At 38.1% G+C, this 16,544-nt stretch overlaps 1 protein-coding gene across 1 annotated transcript in view; it reads right to left on the bottom strand.

Moving 5' to 3' along the window:
* The window catches only part of FAT3 (FAT atypical cadherin 3), a 561,724-nt gene that overhangs the window by 123,886 nt on the left and 421,294 nt on the right, over positions 1–16,544 (bottom strand). Inside the window, exon 10 of the mRNA XM_084627262.1 lies at positions 687–962. Within this exon, the coding sequence (XP_084483388.1) occupies positions 687–962 (276 nt within the window). The remainder of the gene's footprint in view (positions 1–686; positions 963–16,544) is intronic.

The following is a 16,544-nucleotide window of genomic DNA, read 5'->3' as shown; positions in this document are numbered from 1 at the left end:
AACAGGCCACACGGTGGTGCTTCAAAGGGCTTATTCTACAGGGCTCTGAGATAACTAAAGAAAATTAGTAGGTTACAGTGTTTAAACTAACTGAGTTTAAACTAATCTGTTTTGAAATTAACCTCCACTTCATAATATGCAACTTCCACATCAAAGCAGAGCACATTCACCTCTATAATTTAGGCACACTGAGCACACAAACTGATAATTAATTTTTTCTCTGCCTACTCCCATGTTCGGAAAAGTAGCGGCATATGAATATCTACCACCTTAAAATAAACCTATATAAGTAAACTATCTATCAGGCTGCCATGCTTCCCAAGGCTACAGCTTTGTGAACTGCAAGAAGCGATTCTTCTGTGAGCGACTTCTCAAAGAACTTTTTAGCTTCTCTTCAGAAACTTTGAAAATGATCTCAGATGAAAGGGCCAAATGTCAAGAGATTATAACGTTTCTTGCTTGTTGTCCCTCAAGATGGCAAATCATTTCATATTAGATAAAATGTACTGGTAATAAGTCTTGCAGAGCTTAAATAAAAAATGTAAAATCAATGCATAGTGTAGGAAAAGATTAAATTAATTATCATTTACTATACTGAAAACTCTTTGCTTATCCAAAGACTAAAGCAAATATACATCTTAAACAACGATACTGTTCTAGGTACCAAGCTTATATTCCGTTCTTACCATTACATTAAGGATGTGCTTATCTTGAGCTTCATGGTCTAATCTCTCGGCAGTGTATAGTACCCCTGTGCTGGGGTCAATTCTGAATTTTCTCATGCTGACTGAGTCAATGCTGCTGTGAACAGTGTAGCTCAACTTGTGTTTCTCGTCTCTGTCTATAGCTTCAACCTGCAGTATCTCAGTATCAGGGAGAATGTCCTCCGAAATCGTGACATCGTAACTTGGGTGAGAGAATTCCGGGCCATTATCATTGTTATCCAATACTTTGATAAGAACCTACAGACAACATGAAATAAATAAATCAATAAAGCAACTATGACTAAGAGTTATTGGAGTCAAGTCAGTTCACTCAACATGCACGCAAAGAAATACGATTTGCTTTACAGAACTGTCTGTTATGTTATTCATATATGTGCTGGGGCAGAGGAGTTGAGAGGCATCATTTAATGTTAAACAGTCACTTCCATAATCAAAATAAATGCAAGAATATTCAATGGGAAAGCAAATTGATCCTAATTAAAATGATCTACCCTAGAGAGGATTGTTAATGATCTAAACAAGAGATTCACAACACCAAGGTTTCCAGCAATAATTGGAATGACTTAGTATTTTGGTACTTTGAATTGCTATAGAAACATTAGTTTTGTGGGTGTTACCAGAGAGCTGTATGCATATTCTGGGCATTTTTTCCTCATCATCATCAAGGCCACAAAACTGATAATTTCCCTGATTTTTAAACCTGTTCTCTTACCGGACGAAGCATTCATTAAATCCTGTACCTTTCTCAGCCCCACATATTGCACTGTGATGTACTGTCAGTCGGTATGTTGGTATCCAGACACAACAGTGATGGCTACCGCAAGTGTTCATCACATTTTAAGCAACATTTTAAACTACTGTAGGACTGGAAATTTGGGCTAAGAATCAATTCAAGGCCACACAGATCTAAAGCCAGCTAAATTGGAACATATTTTGGTGACTGGGCAACAAAATGGCAAATGAAATTTAATGTGGATAAATGTAAAGTAATGCATATTGGAAAAAATAACCCCAACTATACGTACAATATGATGGGGGCTAATTTAGCTACAACTAATCAGGAGAAAGACCTTGGCGTCATCGTGGATAGTTCTCTGAAGACGTCCATGCAGTGTGCAGTGGCAGTCAAAAAAGCAAACGGGATGTTAGGAATCATGAAAAAAGGGACAGAGAATAAGACGGAGAATATCTTATTGTCGTTATATAAATCCATGGTACGCCTACATCTTGAATACTGCATACAGATGTGGTCCCCTCATCTCAAAAAAGATATACTGGCATTAGAAAAGGTTCAGAAAAGGGCAACTAAAATGATTAGGGGTTTGGAATGGGTCCCATATGAGAAGAGATTAAAGAGGCTACGACTTTTCAGCTTGGAAAAGAGGAGACTAAGGGGGGGATATGGTAGAGGGATACAAAATCATGAGTGGTGTGGAGAAAGTTAATAAGAAAAAGTTATTTACTTGTTCCCATAATATAAGAACTAGGAGCCACCAAATGAAATTAATGGGCAGCAGGTTTAAAACAAATAAAAGGAAGTTCTTCTTCACTCAGCTCACAGTCAACCTGTGGAACTCCTTGCCTGAGGAGTTGTGAAGGCTAGGACTATAACAGGGTTTAAAAGAGAGCTGGATAAATTCATGGCGGTTAAGTCCATTAATGGCTATTAGCCAGGATGGGTAAGGAATGGTGTCCCTAGCCTCTGTGTGTCAGAGGGTGGAGATGGATGGCAGGAGAGAGATCACTTGATCATTACCTGTTAGGTTCACTCCCTCTGGGGCACCTGGCATTGGCTCCTGTCGGTAGACAGGATACTGGGATGGATGGACCTTTGGTCTGACCCAGTATGGCCATTCTTATTTTCAAGGATAGGCAATCTAAAGGCACTGGCTACATGGCAGATTTATTTTAAAATAATTTACAATTCCATATAATCCCCTCCTGCCTATGCTCTGCGCAGGACTCCAACCTTTATCGCCCCCTTGTTCAATTTACCCTCAAACACTTTTGTGCTTCCTCCAATCTTTGCCTTAAGCCTGCGAGCAGCTCTCCATAACAATCTGAAAAGCCACTACATTATCCTCTTTCAAATTCCACCTTAAAACTCAATGCCAAAGTGATGCCCACAAAACAATGATCAGTGGTACACTGCAACTGCAGGGTATTATACGGATTGTAACAGCTCACTGTTACCCTGGTCTATCCCCATCCGATTGTTGTATCCACCTGCTCTCTCTCCTCATAGGCTGTAGACATGGCCCTCTTTTCAAGTGTACTGCCAAGAACAACAGGGCCCCAAATCCTGATTGGGGGGCTCTAGATGCTACCCCAATTCAAATGGTTAATAATCATCATCCCCACCTTCAAGTTTTTGCTTATTCACAATTTTGCCAATATGTAACCATAAATATACCTCAAAATGTATTTATCACCAGCTGAGGAATCAGATCCCTGCTGTGGGCTTGGTTTCAACCCTGTATATGCTACTGATTACTTCTGGGACCCTGGCAGCAGAATCATAGAAGGAGGCAAGGAAAAGTGTTTGTAACACTGAAACAGACAACAACAAATACAGCTGTATCTCTCATTGCATTGAGGAAAAGCAGTATCTCCTGCAGAGGATGTCTGGGAAACTCGATACACTTTTTACAAAGAGAGCATGTAATACTAGAGATGAAGAATAAATGTACCACAGGAGGGAATCCATCATTTAAAAAAAATAGTCCTCACAGATTGCCAGCTATAAATGGTCTGATCCTATTATTCAAAAGTTTTAGAAAGAGATAGGAAATGAACTGAGACCCTGCCTAGGAGATGTAGTTATAAACCAAGCACACGTCTGCTGGGTGATCTGACTATCCTCCAGGATACTACCTCTCATATAAAAAAGTGCCTCAACCTGGCTCTTTTGTAGCAGGAAGAGTTTATTACAGTGCTGGATCAAACCCAGCTCACCCACACTTTTTGTTTTAGTAGAGGAAACATTCATTTAATCTGTTACTACAGTATCACATGAAAAGACATGGTCTCAGAGGGAAATGAAACTTTAGATTTCCATGTTTGGAAGCCTTTCTTGAATATTTTACCAGACAGAGCACAAGCAGTTGCAAACTCCAGTCACAATGACCTAGCCCGGGAACTGACTAAAAAGCAGTTGCAATGAAATGGTCTATATCTTAAAGCTATTATAAAGGACTTAGCATGTGACTGTGCGTTTGAGAAAGTTTAATCTTTGATAGCTTATGGGGATATGAAGACAGGAGGAAGCTATATTAGGTTATTTTTTGGTGGGAGAAAGAGAGAAGTATAATAGAGGGGTAAACATATGTCATTAGAGCTATAATGATGACAAATCTCCCTTACTCATTGCAGTTTTATTTTTCTAAACATACAGAATACATCAGGATATGTTCCTAACCTTAATGAGATAAATGAATCCTTAAAAAAAAACAAAACGTTGTAGCACTTAGGGATTTTAGATGCCTTAAAACATGGGAAAAAGTTTGGAATAAAAATAAAGAACCTAATTCTGCTCTAAAAGCACAGAGTAAGGTTACCTGACCAACAACTTGCTCTTTTGTGAGCATAGAAAAGAGACACTGAAGCAATTTGAATGTGGGGGAATATGATGGGAACATGTTCTCTAGCATCTAACACTTAATACGAAAACTATTCAAATAGAACATTCCCTAAAAGCAGTGACACTTTCAATCCTTGACACATATCCTACTGTAAAGCAGCATGATTATTATTTGCTGCATTGTTAACACAGACTATAAGGAAGAGAGATTTATTTTGATCTTGATTTAATTAGTGGCCAGGAGCTTTGTTATATGTCATTAATTTAGACATTCTAATTGAGAAGTGAACACTTTTCAAACCTTAAATAGCATTTCACTGAAATGCACAGTGTGTTCGATTGCACAGCTATTATTACAGCACAGATTACATTCATTTTGGGATCATTAAAGTTGCCATGTGAGTTTGTTTTTTTTACTAATGCTAAAGTGTGTTAGTTCAATCCACTCTCTCTCTAGGAAACAATGGTTATGCCAACGTGGGAGCTCACAGTGACAAGCCTTAACAGCACTGAATTATGTGTTACAATCGGGACCTTAACCACCAACACCATTGTTGCCGTGTTGTATACGATTATACAAATAGCATGGTCGCTTCCCACTAGGTGTTTATGTGCAGTATTTCTGATTCCATTATGGCAACCACAAGAGGTAAGCTCATGTGGTTGTGATATCGCAACCCAGAGATGTGTACATGCCTTTGTTCACCACCTTGATTGTGCAATCACAGCTCCTTGATCTATGATTTCATTCAATCTCATAAATTAAGCAGGGCTGAGCTGGGTCAACATCAAGAGACCAAAATGGAAACCAAGATGCTACAGGAAATCATAGCAGTGATTCATTAGGTGGCATTCTCTCTGATACACCAATGAACCAGCACATTATTAGGGAGCAGTGAGGTGGCTGAGGTGCTCCTTAGATAAGACTGAGGTCCTAATTAGTTATGGTCATTAAAAATCCCATGGAACTTTTCACTTTAAATTTTCTTGGTAGTTTCACGGATAAGGTGGTTTTCTTTTCACTTTCTGTCCTGAACTGTTATGAAATCTTGATAGCTGCTGTTTAATGGTTGCCAACTTCCTCCCTAGAGATGACTGCATTTTAGTGGTGTGTGAAGTGATCCATAGTGCAATACATATTATTTATTACATACTTTGCATTTCTATAGTACCTTCCCATCTGGAGATCTTAAAGTGCATTACGAACATTAATGACTGAAAATGACACTATCAACTTGAAATTTAGTCTATTAAAAAGGAGTTAAAAGTAATTTCAGGTACTGTCACCTGCACCTCTGTATCCCTGCCAATTTGTTATGGGTTTAAGATCAGATTTTCCTGTGTTATTTAAAATCATGTTCTCTCCCCTATTGCTGTGTCAAAGTCCTCTCCCCACCCAAATAAAAACAGTGGAAACTGACTGTACAGGGGAAAAATGATTATATACAAAGTGTTTCAACTCCACAAACTGGACAAAATATAGAATTTTGTTTTCTCCGAGTTCTTTAAATTCTAGTATTCTTAGGAGTTACTTGTAAAAACCGTAGGTAAAAAATGTGCAGACACAAATATAATTTTTAAGCTGATGGTATCCTATTAAGCCTCACAGCACTTCTATAGGGTAGATAAGTATTATCATCCTCATTCTACAAAAGGGAAAAAACAGAAGGGAGGGGTGGGCGGGGTTGTGATGCTGTATGATCAAAATATAACCATTTATATCATTAATATTACCACTGTTAAACAAATGCAACAAATCTTGCTCAAAGTATGTCATGTAAGGTATCAATGGAAAAGTTACAATCTATCAAATATGATTATCCTTTTGGATACATGTATCATCTTTGTATCTAAAGTTATGCATATTGACTATGTACCAGTATTTCAAATGTGTTTGCTCCTGGGGTAACACCCAAAAGGTAGTTTAAATACAGTATAACCAGCACATTGTGAATGGATCATTCAAGTTGATGGCCCATTATGGAAAATCAGGGCCATAGAAGAAGCCTGTTCCAGGCTCAGTGAGCTTTCCTTTGGACGCTTTAGCCAAAATATGAGTAATGGCTGCTCCTATGAGTCATCAAAGCACACAAGGGCATGTCACTTGCTCATGTGACCCCAGACTCCATCTTGTGCCTGTAATTTTCCACAAACTAAGACTGAGAGCATTCCCTCCATATGGGAAAAGTTATAAAGGACCCTGGATGCATCTCCATTTTGGCCTGTTTCCTGCTCTGTTTTCTGGACTATGGACTTACACTAAAAGGCGCATTCCAACCAATGGACTGAGGACCTTCCAATCTTTTGGAAGTTATCAGAGGCCTTACAAGCCAGCAGTCTGTAACATCACTGCTACAAACCTGATCCAAGAACTTTGCAATGACTGTATGTATTTGCTTTCCTTAACCATTTTAACTCTCTCCTGTTTCTTTTCATCTTATAAATAAACCTTTAAATATTAGATACTAAAGGATTAGCAACAGCATGATTATTGGGTAAGATTTCAGTTATATCTTGATCTGGCTATGTGGCTGATTTTGGGATTACAAGGAACCTTTTGTTTGATTAAATTGGTTTTAAATAACTACTCATCAAAGGCTAGTGTCTGCATGGTGAAATGAGTGCTGGAATGCTTGGGGAGACTGCAGTTTGGACTTCTTGTTAATCAGTGTGATGAAACAGAAGTTTAGTTTTGTTACTGGCTTGGTATATCTTATGGAAGAATAACCACCAGTCTGGGCTGCGTCTGCCCTATTTCTCACCTGTTCATCCTGAATTTGGCATCCTCAGCTGTGACCCACTGAGACATGGCAACAGGCTGTTAAATGACTTATCCATTATTGCACAAGGGGTTTGGGGCAGGGCTGGGAATAGAATCCAGATCACTTGACTGTTAGAGGTATATTTTTGATCTATTTCCTCATTAGTCATGTCACCTTAAAATATTTTTTTATCTTGTAAAAGATTTCCTGCTATGCTGGATGAATTTTATAGACTAAAAATGGGTTCCAGAGAGGAAAAAAAATCCTTTTCTTCAAAAAAGGAGCAATGTTAAGGTGACATGAACACCGCACACATACAAATGGGTCTTGATTACACATATGTGGATAACATTAAATGAGCTGAACTGAATTCAGAGTACTCATGTGAGTAAAGTTATTCAAATTTACACAAGTATTTGCAGGATTGTGCCAAAGTCCAGGGGTGAAATCCTGGCCCCATTGACAAACGTCCCATTGACTTAAATGTAGCCATGATTTCACTCCTGAAGCCTTAAATCCTAACCATCCTGCAGTAAGGGAAGTGTCTTATATTTTTTACAAAAATTAAGTCTTATCAACAGAATTGGATCCAAGGCTAACAATGCATGTGTGTATGTTTCAAACCCTTTTCTTTTGTTCCAAATTGAAAATCTGACATGAATGAATCTGCCATTCATTACTGTTACTTCATGGGTCAAGTAAGCTTTTAATCAGACAAAGATTCATTGGCACACATCAGGACTGGCTTTTAAAAATATTTATATACTAGTTGCAGTTGCCCAAAGTTGCAGTCAACTTGGAAGAAGGTAAATGTTAATATTGTAGGTGAGTGGAGCATTATGTTGGCACAATTCCTATTATTTAAAATGAAAGGCTGATTTTAAAAGTTCTATGTTACATCTCCTCAATGAGATGCAATGACAATATTTAATGCCTGCATTCTGTTAAGTAGCAATGGCCTCAGGAATTCCTCTTTACTGAGGTCGCTGATTAAAACACTTTTCATCTGCCAACGTTATCTGAAAGACTTTATCCACCCTCATAAAGCAATTTCCAGCACAGCAATCTTTGCCCAGATATCCTTGAAAGCTCATCTCTTTTCCAATATGTAGCAGGCTCTACAAAAGCTTGCCCATTTCTGGTCACATTGTGCACTGTCTAATTTACAGTCCGAACAAGTGTCTTGCTATAAAAGATCTCCTTCTCCCTACTCACTTCCCTATTTCCCACAGTTAAAGCAAATTTCAAATAAAGGACCTTTTGGAGCTCCAAGCTTATAAATTAGGCAAAGTAACTCTCAGAGCATTACCAGAGACTTTGTATTCAAAATGGCAAGTGACAGGCCTAGAGAAATACAATCAAATCAAAGCAGAACAAAGCCTAATGCAGGAAGTCTCTCCAAAGCCGTTTTTAATGTTGCCCATCACAAATACTTCTGGTTGAGGTAAAACGTAGTTGAATAAAAACTGGACACTTGCCAGGAGCTGCTTTACAGATATATGAGGCTGGAAGAATCCTCTTGGGCTAATTGCTTGGTCAGGGAACTGTGTTGTAGTACAACCTATTAAGTGCCTGAATTGCTTCAACTCAGCTTATGCTTTTATATGGGTTTTGAAAACCTACTTTGATTTAATATTGCTTTCAAGAGTGTTACCACACAAGTTTATTTGTTACAACCTGAAAAGTTTTTTTTTCTATCCTTCTAAATTTTCCATACAAATGCAAACAATTTCTCCACCATCCTCAGTGGCCAGTCATTCATGCTTTAACATGTCTCTGAATTTATGCTGAAATGGAAATGAAACATCACACACAGCCTCCACTTCACACACTGGCATGTGGCAAGATAGTGCTGGGGTTGTGGCATGAGGAAAAAGCAAGGCTTCCGAGAGTGGAGGTTCTAGTTCTGGAGAACTGTCCTGCTCAGAAAAGTAAAGAATTGAATGAAAACAGAATGTAGCTTCATCTCAGTTCTGTGCGCCATTCACAACTACTAACTTAACAGTTAAATCTCCTAGAACTGATTGATATGGGAACAGCTGTGGTTGTGGCTTAGACCATGTACCATCCATGCAACAGGAGAGGGCAGAAAAAGGACTTCAGGGAAGGATCCAGTTTGTTTAACAACTGGCCACCTGGTAGAAGGCTGAAAGACATTTTAAAAATGTCTCCAATTAAAGCGCACATGTGGACCTATAGAGGGCTATGATGCTTCACCTACATTTTGACTCATAGCCACTACTGGTTGAAGGCGAGCCTTTTTGGCATTCTGCAGAAACAACCTCCCTCTCGTGTAAAGATCACTATGATTTATTAGGTATTCACTTCAGCAAAACTATTTCCTAAAATAAACGTGTGCCCTGTACAAAGAGAACAAGTTCTACATCCTGAATGTGCCATCTAAAGGATTCCAATGAGCAGAAAAATTCCATAGCTTTCTGCAGAGAGGAGGGAAAAGATCCATGAACAATAGCTCTGGCGGAGGCTCATTCAACCAGAAGACAATTTGGCTGGGCTGGGCAAAAGCATTTTAACAGCAACTACAAATATTGCTCACAGAAAAGTGTGTAGGAGTAGAGACCTAAGCATTCACAAAGCATGAACCAAGTCACCCACATCATGAGATTGGTTTATAAATAATGAGATTTATTGTTTAAAAACCAATACATCTAAGCTTTTTATTCCTCTACTGTCTGGATTTTGAGCCTTCAGGGTTCACATTTGCTCTGAACCAGGAGGAATAAAACTTTCATTACAAAAACCAAAAGGAAGCTGAAATGCCAGCAAGCTGCATGGAAACTACTTAAAACCACCATAATAGAGGCTCAAACTAAATGTATTATCCCCTCACCTCCTGCAAAAACAAAAAAACCCAAACAGTAAGAGGACCAAAAAACGCCACCATGGCTAAACAGCGGAGTAAAAGAGGTGGTATGGTACAAAAAGGCAACCTTTAAAAACTGGAAGTCAAATCCTACTGAGGAAAACATAAAGGAGGATAAACTCTGGCAAGTCAAGTATAGAAGTATAGTTAGACAGGCCAAAAAATAATTCGAAGAGCAACTAGCAAAAGACACAAAAACTAACAACCATTTTTTTAAAGTACATCAGAGGCAGGAAGCCTGCCAAACAACCATGGGGCCACCGGATCATCAAGGCGCTAAAGAAGCCCTCAAAGAAGACAAGGCTGTTGTGGAGAAGCTAACTGAATTCTGTGCATGAGTCTTCACTGCAGAGGATGTGGGGGAGATTCCTACACCTGAGCCATTCTTTCAGGTGACAAATCTGAGGAACGGTACCAGATTGAGATGTCAATAAAAGAGATTTTGGAACAAATCAATACAGTAAACAGTAATAAGTCCCCAGGACCAGGTGTTCTGGTCACCCAAGAGTTCTGACGGAACTCAAATATGAAATTGCAGAACTGCTAACTGTGGTATATAACCTGTAACTTAAATCAGCCTCTGTACCAGATGTCTGGAGGATAGCTAATGAAACACCAATATTCAACAAAGGCTCAAGGGATGATCCCGGCAAGTACAGGCCAGTAAGCCTTACTTCAGTACCAGGCAAATTAGTTGAAACCATAGTAAAAAACTGAATTATCAGACACACAGGTGAATACAATTTGTTGGGGAACAGTCAACACATTTTTTGTAAAGGGAAATCATGCCTCACCAATCTCTCAGAATTCTTTGAGGGTGTTAACAAGCATGTGGACAAAGATGATGCTGCTGACATAGCATACCTGGACTTTCAGAACGCTTTTACAAGGACCCACAACAAAGGCTCTTAAGCAAAGTAAGCAGTCATGGAATAAGACAGAAGGTTCTCTCATGGATCAGTAACTGGTTAAAAGGGTAGGAATAAATGGACAGTTTTCAGACTAGAGAGAGGTAAAATAGTGGTGTCCACCAGGAATCTGTACTGGGACTTGTGCTGTGCAAAATATTCATAAATGATCTGGTAAGAAGGCAAACAGTGAGGTGACAAAGTCTGCAGATGATATTAAATTACTCAAGATTGTTAGCTCCAAATCTGACCATGAAGAGTTACAAAGGAATCTCACAAAACTGACTAGGCAACAAAATGGCAGATGAAATTCAGTGTTGATAAGTGCAAAATGCTCATTGGAAAAAATAATCCCAAGTATATATACAAAATAGGGGAGTCTAAATTAGCTGTTACCACTAAGAAAGAGATCTTGGAATCATTATGGATAGTTCTCTGAAAACATCTGCTCAAAGTCCAGTGGCAGTCAAAAAAACTAACAGAATGTTGGGAACCATTAGAAAAAGGATATATAGTAAAACAGAAAATATCATAATGCCACTATAGAAATCCATGGTATGTCCACAACTTGAATATTGTGTTCAGTTCTGGTGCCTTATTTCAAAAACAATATAGGAGAATTGGAAAAGATACAGAGAAGGGGCATGGAACAGCTTCTGTATGAGGCAAGACTAAAAAGAGTGGGACTGTTCAGCTTAGAAAAGAAATGACTAAGGGGGGATATGATAGAGGTCTACAGAACCATGAATGGTGGGAAGAAAGGGAAGAAGGAAGTGTTATTTACCGCTTCACATAACACAAGAAGCAGGGGTCATCCAGTGAAATAAGCAGGTTTAAAACAAACAAAAGGAAGTAGTTCTTCACACAGTGTGCAGTCAAGCCGTGGAACTCGTTGCTGGAGGATGTTGTGAAGACCAAAACTATAACTGAGTTCAAAACAAAATTAGATAATTTCATGGAGGACAGGTCCACCAGTGGCTATTAGCCAAGATGGTCAGAGATGCAACCCCATCCTCTAGATATCACTAAACATCTGACTACCAGAAGCTGGGACTAGGCAACAGCTTGATAATTGTCCTAGTCTGTTCTTTCCCTCTGAAATCTGGCACTGGCTACTGTCAGATGACAGGATGCTGGGCGAGAGGGACCATGGGTCTGACCCAGCATGGCCATTCTTATGTTCTAATGTTCTCATGTAATAGCATGACTCCAAGAGCTGGGGCATTAAGAAAACCCATCAAATAAAATTGCAAGAGTTGGTAGCACTGAAGCTGACAGAAATAAATCATTCCCCACTCCTCTGTACCTTTCCAGGTGTTTTAGAAGAGTGAACAGCTGGTTAGTGAAAGGGGAAGCAAGAAGGCAAAGCACCCAGTTTCTTTGCTTCTCCAGCAGCTGGGCTGAAAGGTTCTTGTGAAATTGACAAGACACTTCCAGATGGGCAGCTGGGAAACTGAACATTTCTGTTTTAGTTCTCCTAAAATAATCTTTTTCTTGAAATCCCTTTTTGCAAAAAAATTTGACATTTTGTCCTGGTTTGTGATAATTTCTTTTTTAAATGCCAAATTTTTCATGGGAAGGGATTTCTACTTTCGGGCCAGCTCTATTCCTGACCTCATTTCATCAGGGCTGGTCAATACTGAGAAGGGAGTGGGAGAAAGGGTACCATTAAATTGATTCTGTGCCAGCAGAAGCCCCTCTTTGTTCAATTGAGGGCAATATACTCTCCATCATCAAGATTAAATCTTATGGCCTACGGCAAAAGCAGAGTCCTAGGGTCATGGATTCATGGTTTCATTCAAGTGTGGGGACAGCAGATGTCCCCCAAGGACTAGTGAGCAGGCGATACCTGCAAGAATCACATTTCTCATGAACTCAGAGGTGGTGTACAACTTCAGACTTTTATAAATTATCACATTGCCTTCCGAAATGATGAATTAAGTGGAGAAAAAACAAAACCCGTCCCTGTCTTGTTCCTCGCTTAGCCTTCCTAGAAGTTAATCAATCTAATAGGTACCTTCATACTCACACTCCAATAATATATCAAGTAAATCAATATTCCTCCCTCACAACTACCGCTGCCATTTTGCTCGGATCATAGCCGGAGTGCATTAAAATAGATCTTTACTGGCATAAAACGTGGTGGTTGCAGCCTGGATGAAGGGGCAATGTGGTAAGTGGGAACAGTACATTAACACGAATAGTGTCTCACTCACGAATTTGCATGGATCTCTGTAACTTGACATCGTCCACTCCCCCACCAAAAATCCTTTAATTTATGTGGAAACCTTTAAGGCCTTCTTGGGTTTCTTAAATTCTCTCTTTTACCTCCATCAAAACTTATCTATAACACAAAACGTGTGAATTTTAAATCATAATGGTTTTGTTTCTCTTACTACACTATAACATACAGCGTGTAGGGTCATGGGTGAAGGAAGTCATAATAGTTTATCAGAATTTAATAAATATGCAGCACTACTACTGAAGAAACTGAAGCTGTTATGCGGTCTTCAGCACTGATCATATTACTGAAACAAAAATCTTTGGTATTTTTACAATGTCTTTTACCACTTCTGACTGTGTAATGCACCAAATGACAGAAAGAGATAAAGGAAGAACAAGTGCTGTTGAATAAAAGGGAATATGGTTCCATTAAGCATGATGAAGATCAGCTGTTTTGTAGTAAACCACTGCGTGTTGGGGGAGGGGGGTGAGTGGGAGGGCTTCTTTTATTAGTTTTTTTTAAATGAAGCAAAGGGATTTATAGATGCATTTCCCCCCGCACTTCTTCCAGAAAATATTTTTGCAAGTAACATTAAAACTAGGGCTGTCGATTAATCACAATTAACTCACAAAAATGAATAGTGATTAAAAAAATTAATCTCAATTAATTGCAGTTTTATTCGCACTGTTAAATAATAGAATACCAATTGAAATTTATTAAATATTTAGGATGTTTTTCTACATTTTCAAATACATGGATTTCAATTATAAGTGTACAGTACTCACTTTATATTATTCTCATTACAAATATTTGCATTGTAAAAATGATAAACAATAGAAATAATATTTTTCAATTCACCTCATACAAGTACCATAGTGCAATCTCTTTATCGTGAAAGCACAACTTACAAATGTAGATTTTTTTTGTTACATAAATGCACTCAGAAACAAAACAATGCAAAACTTTCGAGCCTACAAGTCCACTCAGTCCTACTTATTGTTCAGCCAAACGCTAAGAGAAACAAGTTTGTTTACATTTATGGGAGATAATTTACAATGTCAGCTGAAAGGGAGAACAGAAGGTTTGCATGGCACTTTTGTAGCCAGCATTGCAAGGTATTTATGTGCCAGATATGCTAAACATTTGTATGCCTCTTCATGCTTTGGCCACCATTCCAGAGGATATGCTTCCATGCTGATGACGCTGTTCAAAAAATATTGTGTTAATTAAATTTGTGACTGAACTCCTTGAGGAAGGATTGTATGTCTCCTGCACTGTGTTTTACCCACATTCTGCCATATATTTAATGTTATAGCAGTCTTGGGTGATGATCCAGCATGTTGTTCATTTTAAGAACACTTTCACTGCAGATTTGACAAAACGCAAAGAAGGTACCAATGTGAGATTTCTAAAGATAGCTACCGCATTTGACCCAAGGTTTAAGAATCTGAAGTGCCTTCCAAAATCTGATCAGGACTGGGTGTGGAGTATGCTTTCAGAAGTTTTAAAAGAGCAAGACTCCTGTGTGAAAACTACAGAACCTGAACCACCAAAAAAGAAAGTCAACCTTCTGCTGGTGGCATCTGACTCAGATGATGAAAATGAAAATGCGTTGGTCTGCACTTCTTTGGATCGTTATTGAGCAGAAGCCATCATCAGCATGGACAGATGTCCTCTGGAATGGTGGTTGAAGCATGAAAGGACATCTGAATCTAACACATCTGGTACATAAATATCTTGCAACACTGGCTACAACAGTGCCGTATGAACACCAGTTCTCACTTTCTGGTGACGTTGTAAATAAGAAGCAGGCAGAATTATCTCCTGCAAATGTAAACAAACTTATTTGCCTGAACGATTGGCTGAACAAGAAGTAGGACTGAGTGGACTTGTAGGCACTAAAGTTTTCCATTGTTTTATTTTTGAGTGCAGTTATTTTTTGTACATAATTCTACACATGTATGTTCAACTTTCATGATAAAGAGATTGCAATACAGTACTTGTATTAAGCTAATTGAAAAACACTATTTCTTTTATTTTTACAGTGCAAATATTTATAATAAAAATAAATATTAAGTGAGCACTGTACACTTTGTATTCTGCATTGTAATTGAAATCAATGTATTTGAAAATGTGGGAAACATCCAAAAATATTTATATAAATAGTATTTTATTAGTGTTTAACAGCGTGATTAATTGCACAATTAATCGTGATTATTTTTTTATTTGTGAGATTAATCACAATTTTTTAATCGGTTGACAGCCCTAATTAAAACCCAGGTGGTTCTTTGCCTACAGTGCAATGTCCTGGGACTCAGAATAAGACTTCTGAGAACTCTCAGAAGATTATATTAATATTATATATGAGATATTTTTGACTTAGCACATGGGCTTTATTTTGTTAAATAAACAAAGGTGAGTAACATTGTTCAGCTCTTTTTATCACTTTTAAGTTTGAAAATTCAAACTTTTGAATATGATAAAAATACCTCACATGAATGTATATAAGAAAATTGTAGAATGTGAATATATGGAACACTATTCAGTATTTCCTGTATTATAAATTCTCATCTCTAACATTATTTCACACTCTATAAAAGAAAACAATCTTTATAATTTTAATTCCTATTTCTACCTATGAAAACATAACTTCCAGAAAAAAACTAGTTAATGAGTTGATTATATATCACACAGGAAATGATAGTTATTGCTATATCTTATATAGCCTGTTACTATAGTATCACAATGTTTAATGTACTTATCCTCATAAGACACTGGTGATTTAGGGAAGTTCTACTATCCCTGATTTACAGATGGAAAACCGAGGCACAGAGGAGATAATTGATTTGCCCAAGGTCACACAGGAAGCTTATGGCAGAGCAAGGACTTGAGCCAACCCAACCCACAACCTACTATTTATTATTATTTTTCATTAGTAGTATTACTGTAGTACCTAGGGGTCCCAGACCAGGACCATGTTATACTAGGCACTGTACAAACATAAGAACAAAAAGACAGCCCTTGCCCCAAGAAGCTTACCAAGACCAGTGCTCTAACCACTGGGCCATACTTCCTCTGTATTAAACCATGGGTTTAGGTGGACACCCACTATGAAGCACAATTTTCACTGTGGGCAACTGTTTTGGTTTTGTTTCTTGGTGCTTTCTTTTAGTTATTTATCAAGCATTTTAATAACATACTATTCGATATCTAAATCAAATCACAGAGGCTGCGTAAATGATTGCACTGGGTATGTAACATGACATGTCTGACCCACAGAGATTATGGTTTATATTTAGGATTGGGATAAAGAACTAGACAATATATGTACAAAATTCATTTTGCTAGCTACAAGCTTGTATTAAATGCTTCTGTTTAACTGTCACTGAATACTCTGGAGATAAATCAAAAAGTACAAACTGGAAGTACTGTAAATGGCGAAGGTTAAACAGCTCATAATT

The sequence above is a fragment of the Lepidochelys olivacea genome (assembly GCF_965140295.1).
Source record: "Lepidochelys olivacea isolate rLepOli2 genome assembly, chromosome: 1".
NCBI lineage: Eukaryota > Metazoa > Chordata > Testudines > Cheloniidae > Lepidochelys > Lepidochelys olivacea.
This window is presented reverse-complemented; position numbering and strand designations above follow the sequence as displayed.